Source organism: Oncorhynchus kisutch, linkage group LG6 (genome assembly GCF_002021735.2).
Source record: "Oncorhynchus kisutch isolate 150728-3 linkage group LG6, Okis_V2, whole genome shotgun sequence".
In the NCBI taxonomy this organism is placed as follows: Eukaryota; Metazoa; Chordata; class Actinopteri; order Salmoniformes; family Salmonidae; genus Oncorhynchus; species Oncorhynchus kisutch.
Genome location: NC_034179.2, coordinates 51,530,329 through 51,551,660, shown reverse-complemented (window position 1 = coordinate 51,551,660; position 21,332 = coordinate 51,530,329). Strand labels below are relative to the sequence as shown.

The window sequence follows — 21,332 nt, the reverse complement described above, 5'->3', positions numbered from 1 at the left end:
TAATCAGCTTCTTGATATGCCACACCTCTAAGGTGGATGGATTATCTTGGGAAAGGATAAATGCTCATTAACAGGTATGTAAACACATTTTTGCATGAAACTTGTTTTTTTGCGCATGCAACATTTCTGGAACTTATATTTCAGCTCATAAAACATGTGACCAACACTTTACATGTTGTGTTTATATTTTTGTTCAGCGTAGATTATCTTCTGATATACTGCTGCCTCGATGGTTCCCAAAATAAATTATCCAGAAGCCGAGGCGTGCCCGGTGAACTTTGCAGCGTTTTCCGATACTGAACAGAGGGTGAAGCAAAGTGTAACCAAAACAAGCAGACAATGAGCGTATTGTGACTGGGACTTCTGAGAAGTGACCATTCATCTCTTATTGTTGCCGTTGGTTGTCATGTTGGGGCGCTTTCCCATGTCCCAGTCTCTTCAGTGTAGCGTTCCCTGTAAACTGGGCTGACTGGGTCACACAGAGGCCTGGAATTATTCCATCACTTCATCGTTTGAATGTTGACGCGATACACAGCAGACAGATGTATTGAGTTCCGCTTCAGTAGGCAGGCTGGTGGACATGTTGAATGAAAGAGCTATACGAATGGTGGAACGTTCAATACAGAACAAGGTAACTCTTATCCCTGAGGTGAATATGGTGAATGTTTTTTTTTTCCCCATGTAGCTGCGCCTAAGTTTACATCGTCTTTTTTTTTGTCTTCAGAAAGCAGCATAGACATTTTATTGCTTTAACACACGTGACATCTATTAAGTCAAAGCCACTGATCCTTATCCTAAGTATTCCTAATGTTCTTGGGTTACATGGTTGATATACTGCTCTTGTAAGCGTGGTAGTCATAACATATACATCTTCCTAGTGATAAAGGAGGTGAAAGACCAACCCATTACAGCCTTCGGGCAATCCAGTGAGACAGGCAGATTCCCTGAGAGGGGTCCTGGGGATTGGGAACGTTGTATTTCACCGTCTCGACACAAGCTGAAGTCTGAGCGAAGGGGGAACGATCAACTCAAACTCTGTATATAAACGGAGACAGGCATGCTAGCAGTGCCTCCTGTGTGCGTATAATCGGAGACTGCTGCTCTACCTCCTGGATAAGTTACAGAGGGAGGTTTGGAAACCTTGTATCCACTCTCTGCTCTCTACTGAAAGACTGGCTACTTTTTAATAGACTTAAAGTTGAGAGCTAGAAACGGCAGAGTGAGTAAGTATCATTAGCTGCATTTGCTTAAGATGGAGGCGTGTTAACATGAAAGGGAAACAGTTGGTTGGTCGGTCCCTTGAGTTAGGCTAAATGAGGACCTGAAATGGTCTCACCACACCAAGACCGTGGTGACGGAGGCGCAACAGCGCCTATACAACCTCAGGCGGTGGAAGAAATACGGCATTGCCCCTAAAGAGCCTCGCAAATTTCTACAGATGCACAATTGAGAGCATACTGTTGGGCTGCATCACCACCTGGTACGGCAACTGCACCAACCTTAACTGCATGGCTATCCAGAGAATGGTGCGGCCAACGCAGCTCCGGGGGCCCGCTGCCTGCACTCCAGCACTCGTGTCAAAGGAAGGGCAAGAAGATCATTAAGGACCTCAGCCACGAACTGTTCACTCAGCTACCGTCTGGCAGATGGAGACAATACAGGTGCATCAGAGCTAAGACAGCGAGACTAAGAAACAGCTATCTCCAGGCCATCAAACTGTTGAACAGCCATCACTTGTTGATGCACACTCATTCACACAAAACACACACACACAAACTAGCACACATACACCTCATACTCACAAACACATGCACATACACTCACACACATCACTCGCACAGTCACACACAGTCAACGCTGCTGTCCCGTATTGTAGAGACATTAAACCACTGGACACTTCCCGTTTCACACTCTGTGTTTATATACTGTATTCTTTAAATGGCTCTAATATATCTACCTCTGTACATATCATTCTTGTGTAAATGAATCTGGTGTATATACATAGATTACATTTGGATTACTGTTACAGTGCTCTTTGGGGTTTTAATTGGGGTCGTTACGACACAATTTATTTGGATTATTTGTGTACTTGTTTCAAATTTTACCGCATTTAGGAGCTAGTAACATAAGCATTTCACTGCACCTGCTATAACATTTGCTAAACTGTGTACCCAACCAATAAACATTGATTTGATTTTGATTCGATTTTGAAATAAATGACCCTGGTTGTTTCCTCCTCCAGGCTTGTATACTGTAATTTACCTTGAAAGAGATTACCGGCATCTAACAATGCTGATGGTGCTCCAGACACATTAGACACCACATGTGAACTCCCTACCAGCATATGGGAGTTCTAGCTAGCAGGAAGTGACACAAGGAAGTGGTGAGATGTTGCCTTGAACAATGGGAACATGGGAGATTCTCATACAGTTGAATGATACATTTTTGGATCTAAACCTGAACAGTTACGAAAGTAAAGCTATTTGTGGCGTCCTCGTACTGGAAAGAGGTGAAAAACAGGAGGAAGATATTGATTGTTTCCATGAATTTATCTTACTCATCAACAGACAAGAATATTGTAAGATTACCAGAGAGGATAATGACTAATTTTGAAATTATTATAAGAATAAATAAGGGAAAATAGGCCTGTGGTCTATAGTATGTTGAAGTAGGTCTACAGGTGGCTACAGCTAGCCACTGTATGCTATTCTGCATATTTCCTCAGGCTAAATAAAATCACCATTGTGTCTTTAGCAGGGGCCTTGGAAAGTATGGCGCTTTAGAATGCGGAAATGCTGGAACTCACGTCACTAAGGTTCCATTCTCAAGCCGCACTGCCAAGCTGGCAAGAGGGAGAGGATTATCCTTCCTGGAATTTATGAGAGCTGACAGCGAGGGTCCACACATGACTTAAGACTGTCATTTTTTCGCTTTTTTTCTTGGAATTAGTTTCACTTCATAGAATCCGTTTGATACAGAATCTGTTTTATGAATGGAACAAGTCCGCTGGTTTTCCCAGTATACCTGTCAGATTAAGATCGTCTGCCTCATAGACAATAGAGTCTAATTGTGACGTGCTTATAGGTTCTTTTTCTATAGTGATTGTATGCTCCGTTCCATAGAGGTCATACTCTACCCTCTGTCAAATATGCCGGGTGCGGCAGGGTAGCCTAGTGGTTAGAGCATTGGACTAGTAACCGAAAGGTTGCAAGTTCAAATCCCCGAGCTGACAAGGTACAAAATCTGTCGTTCTGCCCCTGAACAGGCAGTTAACCCACTGTTCCTAGGCCGTCATTGAAAATAAGAATTTGTTCTTAACTGACTTGCCTAGTTAAATAAAGGTAAAAAAAAAAAAAAAAAAACATTGTTCTCTGTAAAAAATTTAATATATATATATCCAATTAACACAGTGCCATTGAGGGTTCACCTTCACTGCACCACATTCATCCAGGACTTCGGATCATAAGCATGTGACCCAACTTATTTTGTTGTTTGTTTCCAGTCCTGGGTGAAGTGGTACTAATCAGACGGTAATCCCAGAAATGTCCATCTATATTTGGGTTGGCCCAGAGAGGTCTCTCTCTCCCTCTGTCAGCACGCTGTGGAGCGGATGGGGCCATGGAGAGCAGCCCCTTGTCTGTCTGCTTGCTTCCAGCCAGCCCTGGACCCACCGTCCCCGGGCTTCTCTTAGCCCTGCACTCTGGGATAGGAACAGGGACAATAACGAGCTGGTTTGTTTGGTTAGCGGTGCAGAGCGCCATGTGAAAAGTTTAATTGCCCAGGTCTGGGGATTACTGTGAGAGGGGGAGGGGGAGTTGAATCGGAGAGAGAGAGAGAGGGGAGCTTTAGGGCCCAGTCAGAAGCAAGCATATGGTTTCAATTAGGCTCCTCTTCCTCCTCCTCCTGCTTTTCCTCCTCCTGCTCCTGCTCTCCTCCACCTCTCCCCCTCCTCCTTCTCCTCCTCCTGCTCTCCTCCACCTCTCCCCCTCCTCCTTCTCCTCCTCCTGCTCTCCTCTACCTCTCCCTGACCAAATTCTGCAGTCTGTCGACTGAGGTAGCAGCAGTAAATCTCCTTCCCCCTCCCCCTCCTTTCTCAGCGCTTATTATTAGGAGTAGCTTTAAGTCAGGCTGATTTCCCCAGGAGTCCTGTGGTTCTGTCTAAACGGGCCCCAGTCTAAAGGCATAACTCCAACACAGCTCCTCCCCCCTGGCTAGGCACACAGGCTCAGCATCCAGTCACCCAGAACCAAGGGCCATGCTTGGCCACCATTGTAAAACAGGTCAGTGAAATCTAATGACGGTCTAAATTTACGAGCAGACAGAACTGCTTCTCATAAATAATGCTTTTTTTTTTTTTTTTTGTCGTAGTCAAGACTCAAAGAATGTGAGAGTATTTCATAGATTATCTTCTGACAAATGTTTTTTTCTTCAGCAGTCTTTCCCGTTTTGGAACTCTATGTGAGAGACTCAACGAGTGACTGGTCATAATATAGCAACATTAGGTTTGATTGCGTTAGTATGAAAAACAAGATAAGGTTACTAAGTGATTTATCTGGTGATTAGATATGATTTAACAAAGCACACACTCTATGTGGAAGGAACTCTTTGTGGAAGGAGTGTCACCAGTCGCTACAGTTTCCATTAAATATATTTTATGTGTGCTGTTTTAAAAACACCACTTCAGACCGGCATAGGTACGATAAATCAGTTTAATGGGACAGTCTGCTTACTGTGATTTATTTAATGAAAATAATGGTAGCCTCCATACATACCTAAGAGCAACTTGAAAGCACTTACAGGTCCTGAATGTTACCAAACTGGCACTTTTAAAAGCTATTCACCAGATGTACTGCCTTGTAAATCTGCCATTCACTGAAAGCAAATACTGTATCTATTTGCTGCAGACACAAGGCCAACAGTGCACATTATGGGAAAGTGTGCCATCTAAAGTAGTCTCAGCGCTCAACTGAGACAGAAACACGCAACAAATGCGTGCCAAGCAGGGCTGGCTTTATGGGGGAACCTTAGGGGGCCCATCCTTCCAAATAAAATTTTGAAATATGGATCAGAAATATGGACAGAATGACACATCAATCTCAGATCAAGCATCTGAGCAAATTGAACAGCGCCCCTCCATCTCAGAATGTGTAGACCATGTATGTGATGATGTTTGGACAAAAATAGTATGGCATGTCGTACTCTTTAGCCAGACAGCATCAGATACATGGGCTACATGTACAGTAGTAAAACAGAGGGGCGATGTTTTGCTCACTTGGATGCTTTCTTCAGTGAGATCATTTCAGCAGAGAGGAAGCGGGAGGGCTCGCTCTCACCCAAATCTACTTTACATGCAGACCTAAGCTTGCCCGCCTGCCTTCCCACCTTTGGGACAACGACTCCCATTGTTAGGGCAGAGACATGAGAAACTCGTCATTATATATAGATCTCTGGTTTCAGGGCAGCCACTTGCGTATTGGAAAGGAAAGTTGACATGTGCACCCAGCACTGTTCAGATCATGGCTTACCCTACAGTGAATTCATATTTTGACAAAAATGATATAATTACTACTGTTTAATTAAAATCATCAAAAATACTTGGCCAGACAACATGACATAGCCACAGAGAATCATTAGCTTCTTTAAAACAAATAGCTGTGGATAGTTCCACAAACGCATAGGCCCATGAAGCCAGCGTGGCAAAAGTCCTAGCTGATTATTTGCGACTGTCAGTGAAAAGCATCTAAAATATGTGTGAAGATAATGTGTCTTGAGTATAATTTTGGCGAAGATATGCCGCAGCTCTCCAGATTTCATGCACTCAGCTCTCAAGAATGCGCTCAGTTGTCTCCCACCAATTCGTGCCCCTTCATTGTTTTGTTGTGTGAATTGTTTGCCCTTTGAGTGTTTAGTAGGCCTATGAAGTGTACTTAATCCCGTCATTTGGTGGCTTACAATTCTGTTAATTAGGCTACAGTCAATTACCGTTCTCATTCTTGGAATGGAAACGTTGTTTGCGGAGTTCACAACCTGCTACACTTGTGAGAAACACGTTTTGGTTTATTTCATAAACGTAATTTACGAGTTTTGTCAATTTTTTCATTGTCTTTTGTTTGGAGTGCTCCATGTGAGCAATGAGCTTGTCTCTGGTTTCTCTGTCCTGATAATATTGAGGGAGCGCTCGCCTGAGCACACATAGAAGTAGCCTACCTGCCCTGCGCACAAATGTAGGAAGGTGCCCATTTGGGGACATCAGCAGCTACTCTTCATGGAGTCCAGCAAAATTAAGGCAGTTGTACATTTTTAAAAACATTACCATAAATTCACAACAGATTTCACAACATGTTAAGTGTGTGCCCTCAGGCCCCTACTCTACTACCACATATCCATGTGTATGCGTGTGTCTGTGCCTATGTTTTGTCTTGCTTCACAGTCCTGCTTTCAATCAAATTTCTGCAGAATTAGTAAAGATGTGATCAATACATGTTGATGATTTCATTGCGGTGCTGTTTATAACTACCCTGGTAGGTTGATTGAAAACCTGAAACAGGTTGCAGGCACTAGTTAAAGTTTGAAGCTTTCTCTTGAGTGGGCAGCCTAATGAAAGCCAGTCAATATTTAAATCACCCAGAAAATATACCTCTCTATTGATATCACATACAAGCCTTTCACACATGTTATCCAGATACTGAGTGTCAGCACTTGGGGGTCTATAGCAGCTTCCCACCAGAATGGGCTTTAGGTGAGGCAGGTGAACCTGTAGCCATTTTCCTTCAACGGTATTTAACATTAGATCCTCTCTAAGCTTTACAGGAATACGGTTCTGAATATAAACAGCCTTTAGCATTTCTGTATTTTCTGTAGATCTCATAACCATGTATTGCTACCACTGTATCATCAAAGGTATTATCTAAGTGAGTTTCAGATATTGTCAGAATATGAATGTCATCTGTTACTAGCAAATGATTGATTTCATGAACTTGTTTCTTAAGCTACATATGTTAACATGGGCAATTTGTAATATTTTTCTGGGTTTCTTAATCACTTTTCTTGCTTTACTGGGAGGCTTAGCAGAGGTAGACATGCACAGGCTATTTATGTTAGTGCAGGGGGAGCTGCACACAGTGGACTTCCTGCTATGGCACACCACCTCCATGTTACATTATAACTCTGGTTCATAGGCATATGATTATGAGCTGCTCCTCATAATGTAATTCGACCCCACATGAACCATGACAGCATCAGCCCCCAGTGACTGACGCATAGCCTCAGGAAGCAACCTGTTGATATCATTAACTTTTGTCCCAGGAAAACACAAAGGTACAGGTATATGCCTCACTATCGAACTCCCTATCACAATAGCCAGAATGATCTGGCCTCTCCCGTGTCTCGAAGCTGATTACGAGGCCAGAGCCACAGAACTCACCTGAGAAGAAGGCTGCTGAGATGCTGGCTGCATGCAGGCCACAACAGCCAAAGGGACAGAGCTCTGAACCAGAGAGCACGGCCCAGCGGAGGGGGGCCACGGTGGTCCAGGCTGTGCCCAGGCAGTTGATTGACTAGGATAGGGAGAGGTAGCTGAAGGGATATCCACAGCCATGGAGGGAACACCCAAGTCCCTGGCAGAAGACAGCTGTTACAGGGGCTCAAAGCGATTTGAATGATTCTTCTTCTTCTTCGTTCTGGTTCCAACACGCATCAATTTACGCTCACCTGGAGTCGAACAATGAGCAGCCATTTTCTGGTTCAAGCTAATGGAGGAGTGCAGTAGCGGACAAGATGCCGATATTCTCATGGAATCCTTATTACCTTCCAGGTGCTTGGTCAAATGTTTATTTTTTCTTCATGAAGAGTAATAATTATTTATTTAGCTGCATCAAGATCAATACATTTTTCACAAATGAAGGTATCCATCGGACCTTTCCCCCGTGACGACAGGTCGCTTGCTGTTCCTTGCTACACACCGGCCGGCTGCGTGTTAGCATTTGGTGTAGCCTCTCAGAGCTGTGTCGGGAGTGTATGTAGTCTTGGGGGATACAAAACATACAGTTACACTATGTACTGGCCAACGATTGGAGTCACACTCACACGCTGGAAGTAAGGACTTAGTTCTATAGTAGTTCTATAGAGACCGTTGTATGAGTTGAGCTCTTGGTAGCCTGGCTCGGTTGTTGGTATCCAGGTACTAAAGCGTCCGGGGTGAAAAAGTTGAATGGAAAAAGTTGAGCGTGGAAAAAACTAAGACGTTGGTAAATGTGTTAAATGAAGAGTTTTTATTGGACCGTTAACAGTAACAAACTAAGTTTGGCAGATAGCCAAGTCACAACAAACAGCACAGCAGCATGATAACGCGGAGGTGTGACCTTTTCCCACGTGAGACAGTAAGCTCTATACCATGCTTCGTCATTCCAACAGAAACACGTGCAACAACAGATAGTAATTTCTGGGGCTTGTGGGCGCCCTAGATCAAAACAGAGAATGACATCGTGTTCGTAAGAGTCTCAACTTTCAATAGAATGGTCATAATACTTTGTAGCCCAAACCATTCGGACACTACAGGCAGAAGTTAGCAGAAGAGGCTGTACCGACTTTAGACAAGTCTTGTGAGGCTTGTAGGGATCCTAGAACAAAACGGAGAACGCCATCGTGTTCATAAGAGTCTCATATTTCAATAGTGTCCATAAAACTTTGTAGACTGTTTGAACGCTACAGGTGTTTTTGTGAGAAGATAGATTTTCAGGAAGTCTCATGGTCTGACAAACACTACTCTAGCTCTGCCACCTTTCATCGCGGATGCGGAAGGGCAATATCGCCGGATGCGGAGGATTGAAATGCAGCCATTTGCAGAAAAGTCATTAAATACCTGAACATGTTTCCCTTGCACAAAAACAGCTGTCTGTCCAGAGCTTACTGGCGAGAGAACTAGAATACAGGGCCCAGAATACAGTTCCATTTCCTTAGCCGCCAATGGGATCACGGTTTATCAATGTGTCTATATGGCAGAGGTTGGTGCTCTCACATTAGTTTAAGTTTAACTTTTAGATTTGTATCATTTTAATTCAGATTCTTATGACTAACCACATGACGGGGACTTTGAAAAATGAAAAAGTTGTTATTGAAACGAAAATGCACATGTGAAAACCATAATTGGCACGCAGATTGGTAGAAATTGTAGTATACGTTGTAAGCTTTCCCAAACTTGAAACTCCGCCTATGGTATTTAAAAAATGTGTGCACAAGCAAGCGCATGCACACATGGTAAGTCCAGTGAAGAAAACATGCCCCCTATGGAAATCAAATAGCCGTCCAACTGATTCGTTCTGGCGCCGGCCCTTGTGCCAAGGATTTGAAGCCGGCTTTTCTCTCTACCTCTCCCTAGCTCCATCTGTTTATGTGAAAACGACCACTCTACTGTAAATAGGCAACATCAAAACGTTTGTGTTCATTTTTCCGTGCTTGACACAGCAAATCATCACTGATGTTATCTGCACTCACTCTCATTAGGGTATGGTATAGCCAAGGTGTTTGCCTTTCAGCAGTCCTGTCACTCTTCCCCTTGGTGATCTCAGGGCTCTGTGGCTTCTATTGTAACTGTTTGAAGGAGGCGCTGGAATCCATCCACCCGTCGTAAAAAGGCCAAGTTTACTGTCGCTGCAGGAACACTTGGTAATACAATACACTCAAATGTTTGCTCTGTCTCTCTTTTACTGTTGTTGCCGAGAGGGGACACGGCTTGGAGTTATGGACCAAGCCCAGGGTTGGCGAAGTAGCTTGGGGTAGGGCTGTGGGGTGTGGGATCAAGGGCTCAGCAGAGTGGTGATTAGCGATGGCCCAGGCATGGGTGGTCTGGGCCAGGGAACAAAGACCAGGCCATCTGCTGCCTGCCTGCCTGGAGAGTCTGTGAACCTCCGCTTCCTGGGGCCAACCACTCAAACTAACCCACCACTCAATGTGCACACACAGGTTAATCAACAGGCTAGCTGTGAGGGATGACAACTTTGTCTACAGTACTCTTACTGCACAACCGTTAAACAAGTCACTCCAGTTTAGATTACATATTTACAGAGGAGCTAAGATTGTGTGCAGCCCACAACAGCCTTTAAGTCACTATATTTTGGATGACAGTCATACCACTAAAACCAGCCATTAGAAAAGTGATGACGTAAACAAAATGTTGCAACCCATCCTTATCTGTGGCTTGGCTGGAGAGATGACCACGCATGTCACACGCAATATCAGTGTAGTTCATGGAAGTCTGCAGTTCATATTTGGTTACGTCATTGGATAGCTGACGCAGGTCCATGCAAAATGTTTTTGCCTCTGTGCCAACAGTCACCTTAATGTTGCCATGAATAGACTATGACAACGACATAGAAGTGCATTGGGAATAACCATACTTTTCTTAATGACTCCTCTGCTCTTTCCTTCTCTAGAATTTCCGACCCATTAGCACTGGACCAATGACCAGTGGTTACAGCAGCAGCTACAGCAGGGGGAGCAACAGCAGCGGTTACAGCCGAAAACCCTCCTACACTCCCGAGCTGCCGCACCTCAACAACGGCACCTCCAAGCAGTCCAACCATGCGCAGTACAACAACCCAGCCAGCCTGTACGCACACAACAACGGCAGCAACGGAGACAGAGACAGGGTCTTGCCAAAACAAATGAGCGGCCTGAGCCTAGGGTCTCCTCACAGGTAAGGCATGTGTAGTGGAAAATCCATTTGTTATCGCGTGGTCTCTCGGATGTGTGATAAATGTGTGTGTTCTCCTAGGCTACAACCTACAGCGCCCAGAGATGTCCTCTGGGCCCTGCTGTTTGTGCTGACTGCACACGTTTCCCCCTCCCAAGGCCTCCCAGGGCCTCACAGTGAAGTTTACCTTGTAGGGTCCCTCCAGAGTGGAGGAAGACCAAGTGAACTGTATCTTGACAGGATCAGAAAATATAGATCAGCCGTGCTGATATTCACAGAGCAGTGCTTAATGTTATGCACTATTGGCATAATGGAGCTTGAGGATTCTTTCTGGTGGGTTTTGTGGAAAGACTGTGAACAGCAAATGGGGTCTATCTCCTGTTTTGGACTAGGAATACCAAGGTGGAATGGATGAACCTGCAGCATAGTTTACTTCAATGGAAAAAAAGGACCTGAGACTACAGTCATTTCAAGATATTCTGGTAGATGCACCATGTCAATGTGAATATGTCAGTGTGAGGACCACATTGGAAATAAGTGTTGTATCATGTTTTCATGTGTTGTACTCTAGATCTCAGTACTACTGACTAGGCATCCCCTTTTCCCTTTCCCTTCTTTAAACTGCATTTGTTTTACCCCCAAATCAAGTCACAGCATTCACAAATTAAATCAATGAACAGCGCAGCTGTTGGTCACACTGAATTCAAACTGAAAACAACTTTATTTGTTTGTCTTCGTCTCTTTCAGCCCTGAGCCTCCGATGCGTTCTCCTATGGGCCGTAATGGAAACGGTCATAGTTTTGAAGTCACCACAGAGTCAGATGTGTACAAGATGCTGCAAGACACAGAGGAGCCAGTCTCTGCACCCAAACAATCCGGCTCCTTCAAATACCTACAAGGCATATTGGAGGCAGAGGATGGAGGTACCCTTATTTGTTTCTCTATACGAGTCTCCATTCACCCAACAGTTTACCTAAACAACATGCTTGTTTATGTATGCTAAATATATGTTTGTAAATTTGAGCTAAATAGTTTTCTTCTGCAAGTGGAGCGTGTGATGTTTTCCAGCCACATGACTGTGTGTGCACTGTAGCACGTGTTGTCCCTGAGAGGAGAGGGAGCGTTGGCATAGTTTTCCTTTTATAGGCCGAGAGAGGTGAAAATCAAATGATAAAGGGGGGGGGGGGGGAGAAAGTTTACCGCAACACAGCCTTATGAAAGACAATAAAACCGAGAAATATGACTTCCTGGTGTTTCTTTCAAACTTTTTTCACCGTTTTCCTTAGAAGTAATGAGTAATGTGTTGTGTTTTCGTCAGTGTCGTGGCCAGATCTCACCTCTTCAAGGAGAACCCAAACAGACAGGCTTATCCCCAGGAACAAGTCATGCTGTCTGTTGGGGATCATTGAGATGGTTTTGTATCAACACCAGTACCCTGTTATTCTTTGAATTTGGTGCTAGTCACTTGCAGGTGTGAAAAGGGATTAAGGAAGAGCAAAAACTAAACGGTTTTAACAGAATTAGATTCATCGGCACCGATTCCCTCCTGCACAGTTGTAATTTTTTTCACGGCCAGCAAAAGGCATCATGGACACTGGGTTTAAGCTTCTGGTGCGATGCTTACACACCTTGGGGCTTATACAAGACTCGCCCTAAAGCTCTGTCTGCCTGTTTCTGGTTGTTGCTCTCCGTCTGTGGGAATGCTTGCATTATCTTCTGCTGAAGGAGTTTTTTTCTCTTTCTCAGCTCAGCTTTGACATTTAGACGGAGAGGGGCATTTCACTGCATGCGATATTGTCAATCCTCATCCTTTAAAAGGAAGACGCTCTTGTTTTGAAAATGTCGGCATCCCTGGGATTTCAATGGAGCGCAAACATGAGGCACTGTTATGATATAGCCCCACAGGCACTGATTTGACCATCTGTGGTGTCAGACAGTGCGAAGGTGAAAACAAGAGGAGAGGAGACGTTTGCATGATGAGATTCCCAGCTTATTATTACACTGAACTCCCCAGCTATACCAATCACTGAAGAATCCACCACTTATAGTGGTCAAAGATACTGTCGAAGACAGAAATCGGAGGGAAGCGATCATGTATTTACAATGTGCTTTACTTTTGAGGATGAGCAGATGTGATGAGCACATTGTACTGCCTGTAGTTGAACCCCCTGTAAGAAAATAAGAAATAAAGACAAGGTTACAGCATGTTTATTTTGTTTGTTTGTTTATCCAATAATGTGACCCCCAATAGCCATTGTGGGTAGCTATCTGTTTTATAAAAAGCTGCTCTAATAACTAAGATAAATGGGTGGAAACTCCCTTTTTAGTACAGATTAGGGGGATCACATGCTATGAACTTTATTAATATAGACTTGTCAGTAGTCTTTGTGAATGAAGCTCGTTTAGCCTACTCAAATACCCGGCTCAAAAAGAGAAGGATGCTATGTTTAGCTAGCTGGCTATGGCTATCCAACACGGGAACTCTTCCACGTTAAGGTAAGCTTTTGGTTTTATTAATTTATTGCCACCGGGCCCCTCCGGTGTAACTGCTATATTGTTTGCTGCTAACTGTACACTGTACAGCATGATTGTAACGTGTTTACTAACGCATTAGTTCTAATAGGTATGTTGACAACGATGTAAGCTGTGTGTAGTATTTACCGATTACGATATGAAGGTTTGGCTTGGAAAGGTTTTCTCACCTGGTCACAGACAGCTGATGTGTTGTGCACAAATCAATTGGTATTTGTCACACGTGCCGAATACAACAGGTGTAGATCGTAGCGTGAAATGCATACTTACAAGCCCTTAACGAACAACAAAATAAGAGATAAGGAAATATTTAGTAAATGAACGAAAATAAATAAACGTACACAATAAAAATAACAATGACAATGCTATATACTGTGGGTACCGGTACCGAGTCAGTGTGCGGGGATATAGGTTAGTCAAGGTAATTTAAGTTATATGTATAGGTAGGTAGAGGTAAACTGACTATGTGTCCATAATAAACAGTGAGTAGCAGCAGTGTACAAATAAAAGGGGGGGGGGGCGTCAATACAAATATTCCGGTTGGCCATTTGATTAATTGTTCAGCAGTCTTACGTCTTGGGAGTAGAAGCTGTTAAGGAGCCTTTTGGACCTAGACTTGGTGTTCTGTTACAACTTGCCGTATGGTAGCAGAGAGAACCGTCTATGACTTGGGTGGCGGGAGTCATTGACAATCTTTTAGGCCTTCCCCTGACACTGCCTAGTATAGAGGTCCTGGGTGGCAGGAAGCTTGGCCCCAGTGATGTACTGGGCCATATGCACTACCCTCTGTAGTGCCTTATAGTTTGATGTCAAGCATTTGCCATATCAGGCGGTGAAGCAACTCGATGGTGCAGCTGTAAAACTTTTTGGGGATCTGGGAACCTCAGATCTTTTCAGTCTTCTGAGGGGTAATAGGCCTTGTTGTGCCCTCTTCATGACTGTCTTGGTGTGTTGGGACCATGACAGTTTGTTGGTGATGTGAACACAAAGGAACTTAAAGCTCCTGACCCGCTCCACTACAGCGTCATTGATGTGAATGGGGGTGTGTTTGGCCGTCCTCTTCCTGTAGTCCATTATCGTCTCTTTTGTCTTGCTCACATTTATGGAAAGGTTGTTGTCCTGGCACCACACTGTGATCTCCTCCCTATACACTGTCTCATCGTTGTCGTTGATCAGGCCTACCACTGTTGTGCCTTCAGCAAACTTAAGGATGGTGCTAGAGTTGTGCTCGGAGAGTACAGGGGGGGAATAAGCACACACCCCTGAGGGGCCCACGTGTTGAGGAACAGCATGGCAGATGTGTTGTTGCCTACCCTTACCACCTGGGGGCGGCCAGTCAGGAAATCCAGGATGCAGTTGCAGAGCGGGGCGTTTAGTACCAGGGTCTTTAGCTCAGTGATGAGCTTTGTGGGCACTATGGTGTTGAACGCTGGGCTGTAGTCACTGAACAGCATTCTCTCATAGGTATTCCTTTTGTCCAGGTGGGAAAGGGCAGTGTGGAGTGCAATAGAGATTGCATCATCTGTGGATCTATTGGGGTGGTATGTGAATTGGATCTAGTGTTTCCAGGATAATGGTGTTGATGTGAGCCATGACCAGCCTTTCAAAGCACTTCATGGCTATAGACGTGAGTACTATGTGGCGGTAGTCATATAGGCAGGTCACCTTGGTATTCTTGGGCACAGGCACTTAGTGGTCTGCTTTAAACATGTAGCTATTACATTGTCAGTCAGGGAGAGGTTGAAAATGTCAGTGAAGACACTTGCCTGTTGGTCCACGGATGCTCTGAGTACGCGTCCTGGTAATCTATCTTGCCCCGCGGCCTTGTGAATGTTGACCTGTTTAAAGGTCTTACTCACAACTGCTACGGACAGCATGATCACACAGTCGTCTGGAACAGATGGTGCTCTCATGCATGCATCAGTGTTGCTTGCCTCAAAGCGAGCATAAAAAGCAATTAACCCGTCTGGTAGGCTAGCGTCACTGGGCAGCTCGCAGCTGGGATTCCCTTTGTAGGCTGTAATAGTTTGCAAGCCCTGCCACACCCGACGAGGGTCAGAGACAGTTTAGTAAGATTCAATCTTAGTCTTGTATACAGTTGAAGTTTTGGCAAGTTGGTTAGGATATCTACTTCGTGCATGACACAAGTAATTTTTCCAATAATTGTTTACAGACAGATTAAGTCACTTATAATTCACTGTTTCACAATTCCAGTGGGTCAGAAGTTTTCATACACTAAGTTGACTGTGTCTTTAAACAGCTTGGAAAATTCCAGAAAATGATGTCATGGCTTTAGAAGCTTCTGATTGACTCAAATGATTTTAATTAGCCTATTTGAGGTATACCTGTGGATGTATTTCAAGGCCTACTTTCAAACTCAGTGCCTCTTTGCTTGACATCATAGAAACATCAAAAGAAATAAAATTGTAGACCTCCACAAGTCTGGTTCATCCTTGGGAGCAATTTACAAATGCCTGAAGGTACCACATTCATCTGTACAAACAATAGTGCGCAAGTATAAACACCATGGGACCACGCAGCCGTCATACCTCTCAGGAAGGAGATGCGTTCTGTCTCCTAGAGATGAACATACTTTGGTGCGAAAAGTGCAAATCAATCCCAGAACAACAGCAAAGGACCTTGTGAAGATGCTGGAGGAAACAGGTCCAAAAGTACTGTATCTCTATCCATAGTAAAACAAGTCCTATATCGACATAACCTGTAAGGCCAATCAGCAAGGAAGAAGCCACTGCTCCATAACCGCCATAAAAAAGCCTGACTATGATTTGCAACTGCACATGGGTACAAAGATTGTACTTTTTGTAGAAATGTCCTCTGGTCTGATGAAACAAAAATAGAACTGTTTGGCCATAATGACCATCGTTATGTTTGGAGGAAAAAGGGAGAGGCTTGCAATCCGAAGAACACCTTCCCAACCATGAAGCACGGGGGTTGGCAGCAGCATGTTGTGGGGGTGCTTTGCTGCAGGAGGGACTGGTGCACTTCACAAAATAGATGGCATCATGAGAGTGGAAAATTATGTGGATATATTGAAGCAACATCTCAAGACATCAGTCAGGAAGTTTGGTCGCAAATGGGTCTTCAGGAAGCTTGGTCACAAATGGGTCTTACAAATGGACCAGTGACACCAAGCATACTTCCAAAGTTGTGGCAAAATGGCTTAAGGACAACAAGGTATTGGAGTGGTCATCACAAAGCCCTGACCTCAATCCTATAACAAATTTGTGGGCAGAACTGAAAAAGTGTGTGCGAGCAAGTAGGCCTACAAACTTGACTCAGTTACACCAGCTCTGTCTGGAGGAATGGGACAAAATTCACTCAATTTATTGTGGGAAGCTTGTGGAAAACTACCCGAAACGTTTGACCCAAGTTAAACAATTTGAAGGTAATGCAGTAACCTGGACTCAACCTGAACGTAGTAAATGTAAATCCGGGACACTCCAGTTAGTATGATCCGCTAAGTTTCGTATGGTATGTATTCATTTGTGGCTGTCCATTAACCATTACCTATGATATTATAAAAATTGCAATTATTGCAATATTTTATGAATTTCAAATCGTAAATATGTTACGAATTTGCAAAAAGTATGATATGTTATTATATTCCATTTTTTTGTCGCTAACATTTAGCTAACATTAGCTAGGCTAGGGGTTAGGGTTAATGGTTAAGGTTAGGGTTAAATTTAGGGCTAGGAGTTCGGTAAAGGGTTAAGGTTAGGGGAAGGGTTAGTGTTAGTTGAGAATGATCTGTTAATTGAATGATTAGAATATTCCGCCCTGAAACATATAATTGTATGGAATTGATTATAATGTATAAAATCATAATCAATAAATGTGTAGTCCTAGTCAGAATTAGGGTAAAACAATATGTCTTTATGGTATTGTATACATAGACTGTCTGAGCTTGGTGCCGACCTGACTAGAGGTTTGGGAGAGAACGGGGAGTACGTCTCAAGGACAAGGTCACTAATCTCTGTCGGCTGGGTAGTGAGGCAGTGTGTGCGTAGCAGGACATTGTGTGCGTCTGTTTGTGTGTGCGTATGTTTGTGTGTATGGTTGTGTGGGTGTGAGAAGTCAGTATAAAATGAATTGTTTTGTATTCTTGACTTTAGAACGTTCCCATGAATAAACCTTTTTGACTATTTTAGCTGGGCCTCCGTCTGTTTCATTCGACCAGGATCTTACAAATTCTGGTTTTCGGACTGAGTAATACAATTAAATTGGGTTTATGTACCTTGAGAACAAAATTCTCTTATCAGTTAGCTAACATGCTACAGTGGTTCCTCCTTTAAAAAGTTGCTTCACACTGCGGCACACTCATTCTGTGGCACGTCATTTAATTGTCAGACATTTTTTTCTGTTACTGCAAGTTAATCCTAGTTTGACCACCAGAGGGCATCTTTCAGAAGCGTTTGATAGTATTCCGTATTGGCATTACCAGAGAATGCAAAACTTTTTTTGTAATAACATAGTAGAAGGGATTTTTTTCTTTAAATGGCTTAATTAATTTGATTAATATCACGGTATTTCTCTTCAGAGGAAAAACAAAATGGAATAGGATGGAATAGAAAATATGGCACTGTACAACGTGACAGTCGGGAGTAGGCTACAGGATTGTAAATTGTTTGCATTCATTAGACAACTTTGTTCCAATATTTCTGTAAATCAGTGATATTTATTTTCATAGTAATTCGTTATGGATCCATAACTAAATCAACATCTGCATTTTGAAAAAATATTTTTTATCATTATTTTATTAACGAAATGTAGTTGCAAAGTTACTAAAAGTACTAAGTAGTTGTAAAGTTGCTAATGCTAAAGTTGTCCATGATGAGATTCAAACATGCAACCTTTGGGTTGCTAGACATTGCGTTATACGTCTACCCATCCCCCCCCGACCAACCACCCTACTTCCATTCTTGCCTTAAGTAAGCATCTGTCTTATGTAACCACACCAAATATAACATATACTAATTTCAGTGTCCCGGAATTACATTTACTATGTTACGTCTAGGCTTTGAGACCAGGCTGAATACAGCGATTATTACAGTAAAAATAGACCCCGTTATTACTCCAACCTTTTAAACGGTCAAAGCATTAGTGTTTAAGTGTTGGAGAGATGTAAACTTCTTTGTGCCAGATAGTTCACCAGTGTGATGGGTAGGCCATGCCAGAGCCAGAGGCAGTGGCGTGCTGGGTCAATGGAGCCTGCTGGCACCTCATCACTCCGTGGTTCAGGGAGAGTGTGATTGTGGCACTCTGGTGTGATGATGATCTGCTCCTTAATGTGAAATATTTGCTCTGCCAGGCAGCTGCCTCTCTCTCCTCTCCTAATTGATGTGTTCCTGCTGTGTGCCAGGATCTCACATCAGCCCTGGCATCCCTGAAATGTGAATGGAGGGAGATAGATAGAGAGGTAGAGCTATGGAAAGGAAGATAGAGGTATGGGGAGGGGGAGCGATACTGTAGGTAATACAGTACAGAGAGAGAGAGGGGAGGGGAGGGTATGGTAGTGAGAGAAAGAGGTAGAGAGGCTGACAGCATGTGAGCACCACCCTTGCCCTCTGCCTGTACCCCTGCCATGCCCTCTGAGGTTAACACACACCAGTGAAGGGAGTGCTTACTGAGGGGTGATGTCTCTGTTGTGGACAGTAGCTGACCTTGGTGCCTCCTTGAGCCAAGTGTGAACACCATTCATTCTTCATGCTTTCACCCATGGCTGACTGCTGCCTTTCTAGCTTTCATATACTGGTATAGGGTGAAGTTGCCCCTAAATCTTGGGTCAGTTTTGCATTTTATCCAACTAATATTGTAGATTAGGATTGGGGGGCAGGAAGCTGTACCCAGAGGAAACATCTCCCCGGGGGAACTAAGTTGATTTACAATATCTAAACGTGTCTTAACTGCGCTATATAAGTTTAATAAATAATAATGCTAATGATTATTTTTTTTATTTTTTTTAACTGAGGTGTTGTGTTATTTTGTGTGTCTGTGTCCACAGGTGTGTCCCCTACTGACATGTCTGGAGTGAGAGGCCTTAGGTCCCCGGACCGATCCCCAGTCCCTAAACTGGGCAGCCCCACCCCCGGCCACATGGGCCCCATGCCCGGCCTACAGAAACTCCCCCAGTGCACGCGCTGTGGCAACGGCATAGTGTAAGTCATAAAAAACAGAGATGACGCTGCACACAAGGAGTGTGTCACAAATAGCAACGCAGTCCCTATACAATGCACTACTTTTGACCATAGACCACAGGTGATACAGGGTGCCATTTGGGATGCTATCTAGTCCTGCTCCAACAGGCCCAAGCTAATAACAGAGAGGGAAATTATCTCCATATATCACTTTGAATGAATACACCTCTGTGCCACGCCCTCCTCCTCAGGAACCCAGAGATGCCGGTAATCCTCACACCGTTAAAGCACCATGGGTAAACAGCAATGTCATTTGAACAAGAGACTGTTGTGGAGGCTTAGTACCATGGATCTGTTATATAGACTGTTTACACAGTTTTTTTAGGCAGGGCACTAAAGCATTTACCTACTGTTATAGGCAGTAGTGGTTAGGATAAAGGCCCGGATACAGGGGATATTCAAATCAACCAATGAGTTCTGGCTGTTGTGAAGCTATGTAATCCTTATTGGTAATGCAAATACCCACATCCATGAATAGAATACTGGTCACTTGAATGCACAGTGACATAGTTAAATAAGAAAATGAATGCTAATCAAATAGCTCTTTATTTACATAACCTTGAAAACCACTTATCTTTGACATGACACTAACAACCTGGTTGTTCTGTCCATATAGGGGAACCATCGTGAAGGCCAGAGACAAACTGTACCACACAGAGTGCTTCATGTGTGATGACTGCGGCATGAACCTCAAGCAGAGGGGCTACTTCTTCATCGAGGAGAACTTGTACTGTGAGACCCACGCCATGGCCCGCGTACAGCCTCCTGAGGGATATGACGTGGTCGCCGTCTACCCCAACTCCAAGGTTGAACTGGTCTGAAGTTGTCTGACTCTCACACAGTCCCCCCCAGACATGTGCCTGCAGTCTTATCCACAGCTCCCAGCCCGTATCGATGTGTTCCATTTCCAATGCACTACATGTCCAAGCTGTTGCCAGGAAGTATCAGTTTAGAGTTGGATACTAGAGAGTGGGAAAATGTAGTTTCCAGAGGTTTTAAGTCTCTCTTTAATTCTTTCACACTTACAGCATACTCTTCCTATTTCGGACGGATTAACATTTTTACACCTGCTGAGTAAAAAAAAAGTATGTTTTAATCAACCAATTAACTAAAATTGAGGGCTATTCTTTGTGTTAAACAGCACTTTTAGATTATGTTGAAACATAAGCAATATTCAACCGAATGACCTCTCACATCCTGGGATGGTTTTCTATTTTTTTTTTTTACTGCCAACTACAATGCAGTTAGCGGAATGGAATAGGGTCAAGCACCTGACTGAGAATGGAATTCATCTTTCACTGCTTCTCATACTGTTACTGCTACAATTAAAGAACCCCAGCTTTATTACATCTGTTGAAGTGCAATCCAGTGCCACATGAGAAAGCCTTTTGTCTCTCCACTGTAGCAGCTTTTGAAAAGCTGTGGGGAGCAAAGACGCAGGACAAGGCCATGGAAAATATCGAAATCCAGCCGGTGAATCTAGAAACATATGGGAATAATATACATTTGTTTAGTGTGTTTTTTTTGGCACATTTTGTTGAAATAGACAGTTGTTGGCTAAGGGAACGTATTTGAACGAGTTTGTCGCTTTTTTTTCTTGTTTGATTTTAACATATATCTAGTCACAGCCAGGTCCACTGAATGAATCACACTTCTACATAGGGAGGGAGGGAGGGAGGGAGGGAGGGAGGGAGGGAGGGTTTACAGTACCAGTAAAACGTTTGGACACACCTACTAATTCCAGGGATTTCTTTATTTTTACTATTTTCTACAATGAAATAACACATTATTTTGATCTAAAATATCCCAATGCCCCAGGGCAGTGATTGGAGACATTGTTCTATGTACTGTAGGGTGCCGTCTTTCGGATGGGATGTTAAACAGGTGTCCTGACT

At 43.6% G+C, this 21,332-nt stretch overlaps 1 protein-coding gene across 1 annotated transcript in view; it reads left to right on the top strand.

The window, feature by feature from the left end:
• Positions 1–21,100, top strand: part of LOC109892960 (PDZ and LIM domain protein 4-like) — a 61,299-nt gene extending 40,199 nt beyond the window's left edge. Inside the window, exons 4-7 of the mRNA XM_020485886.2 lie at positions 10,431–10,693; positions 11,438–11,613; positions 19,245–19,398; positions 20,054–21,100. Coding sequence (XP_020341475.1) covers positions 10,431–10,693; positions 11,438–11,613; positions 19,245–19,398; positions 20,054–20,258 — 798 coding nt within the window. The 3' untranslated portion in view covers positions 20,259–21,100. The remainder of the gene's footprint in view (positions 1–10,430; positions 10,694–11,437; positions 11,614–19,244; positions 19,399–20,053) is intronic.
• The last annotated feature ends 232 nt before the right edge of the window (positions 21,101–21,332 follow it).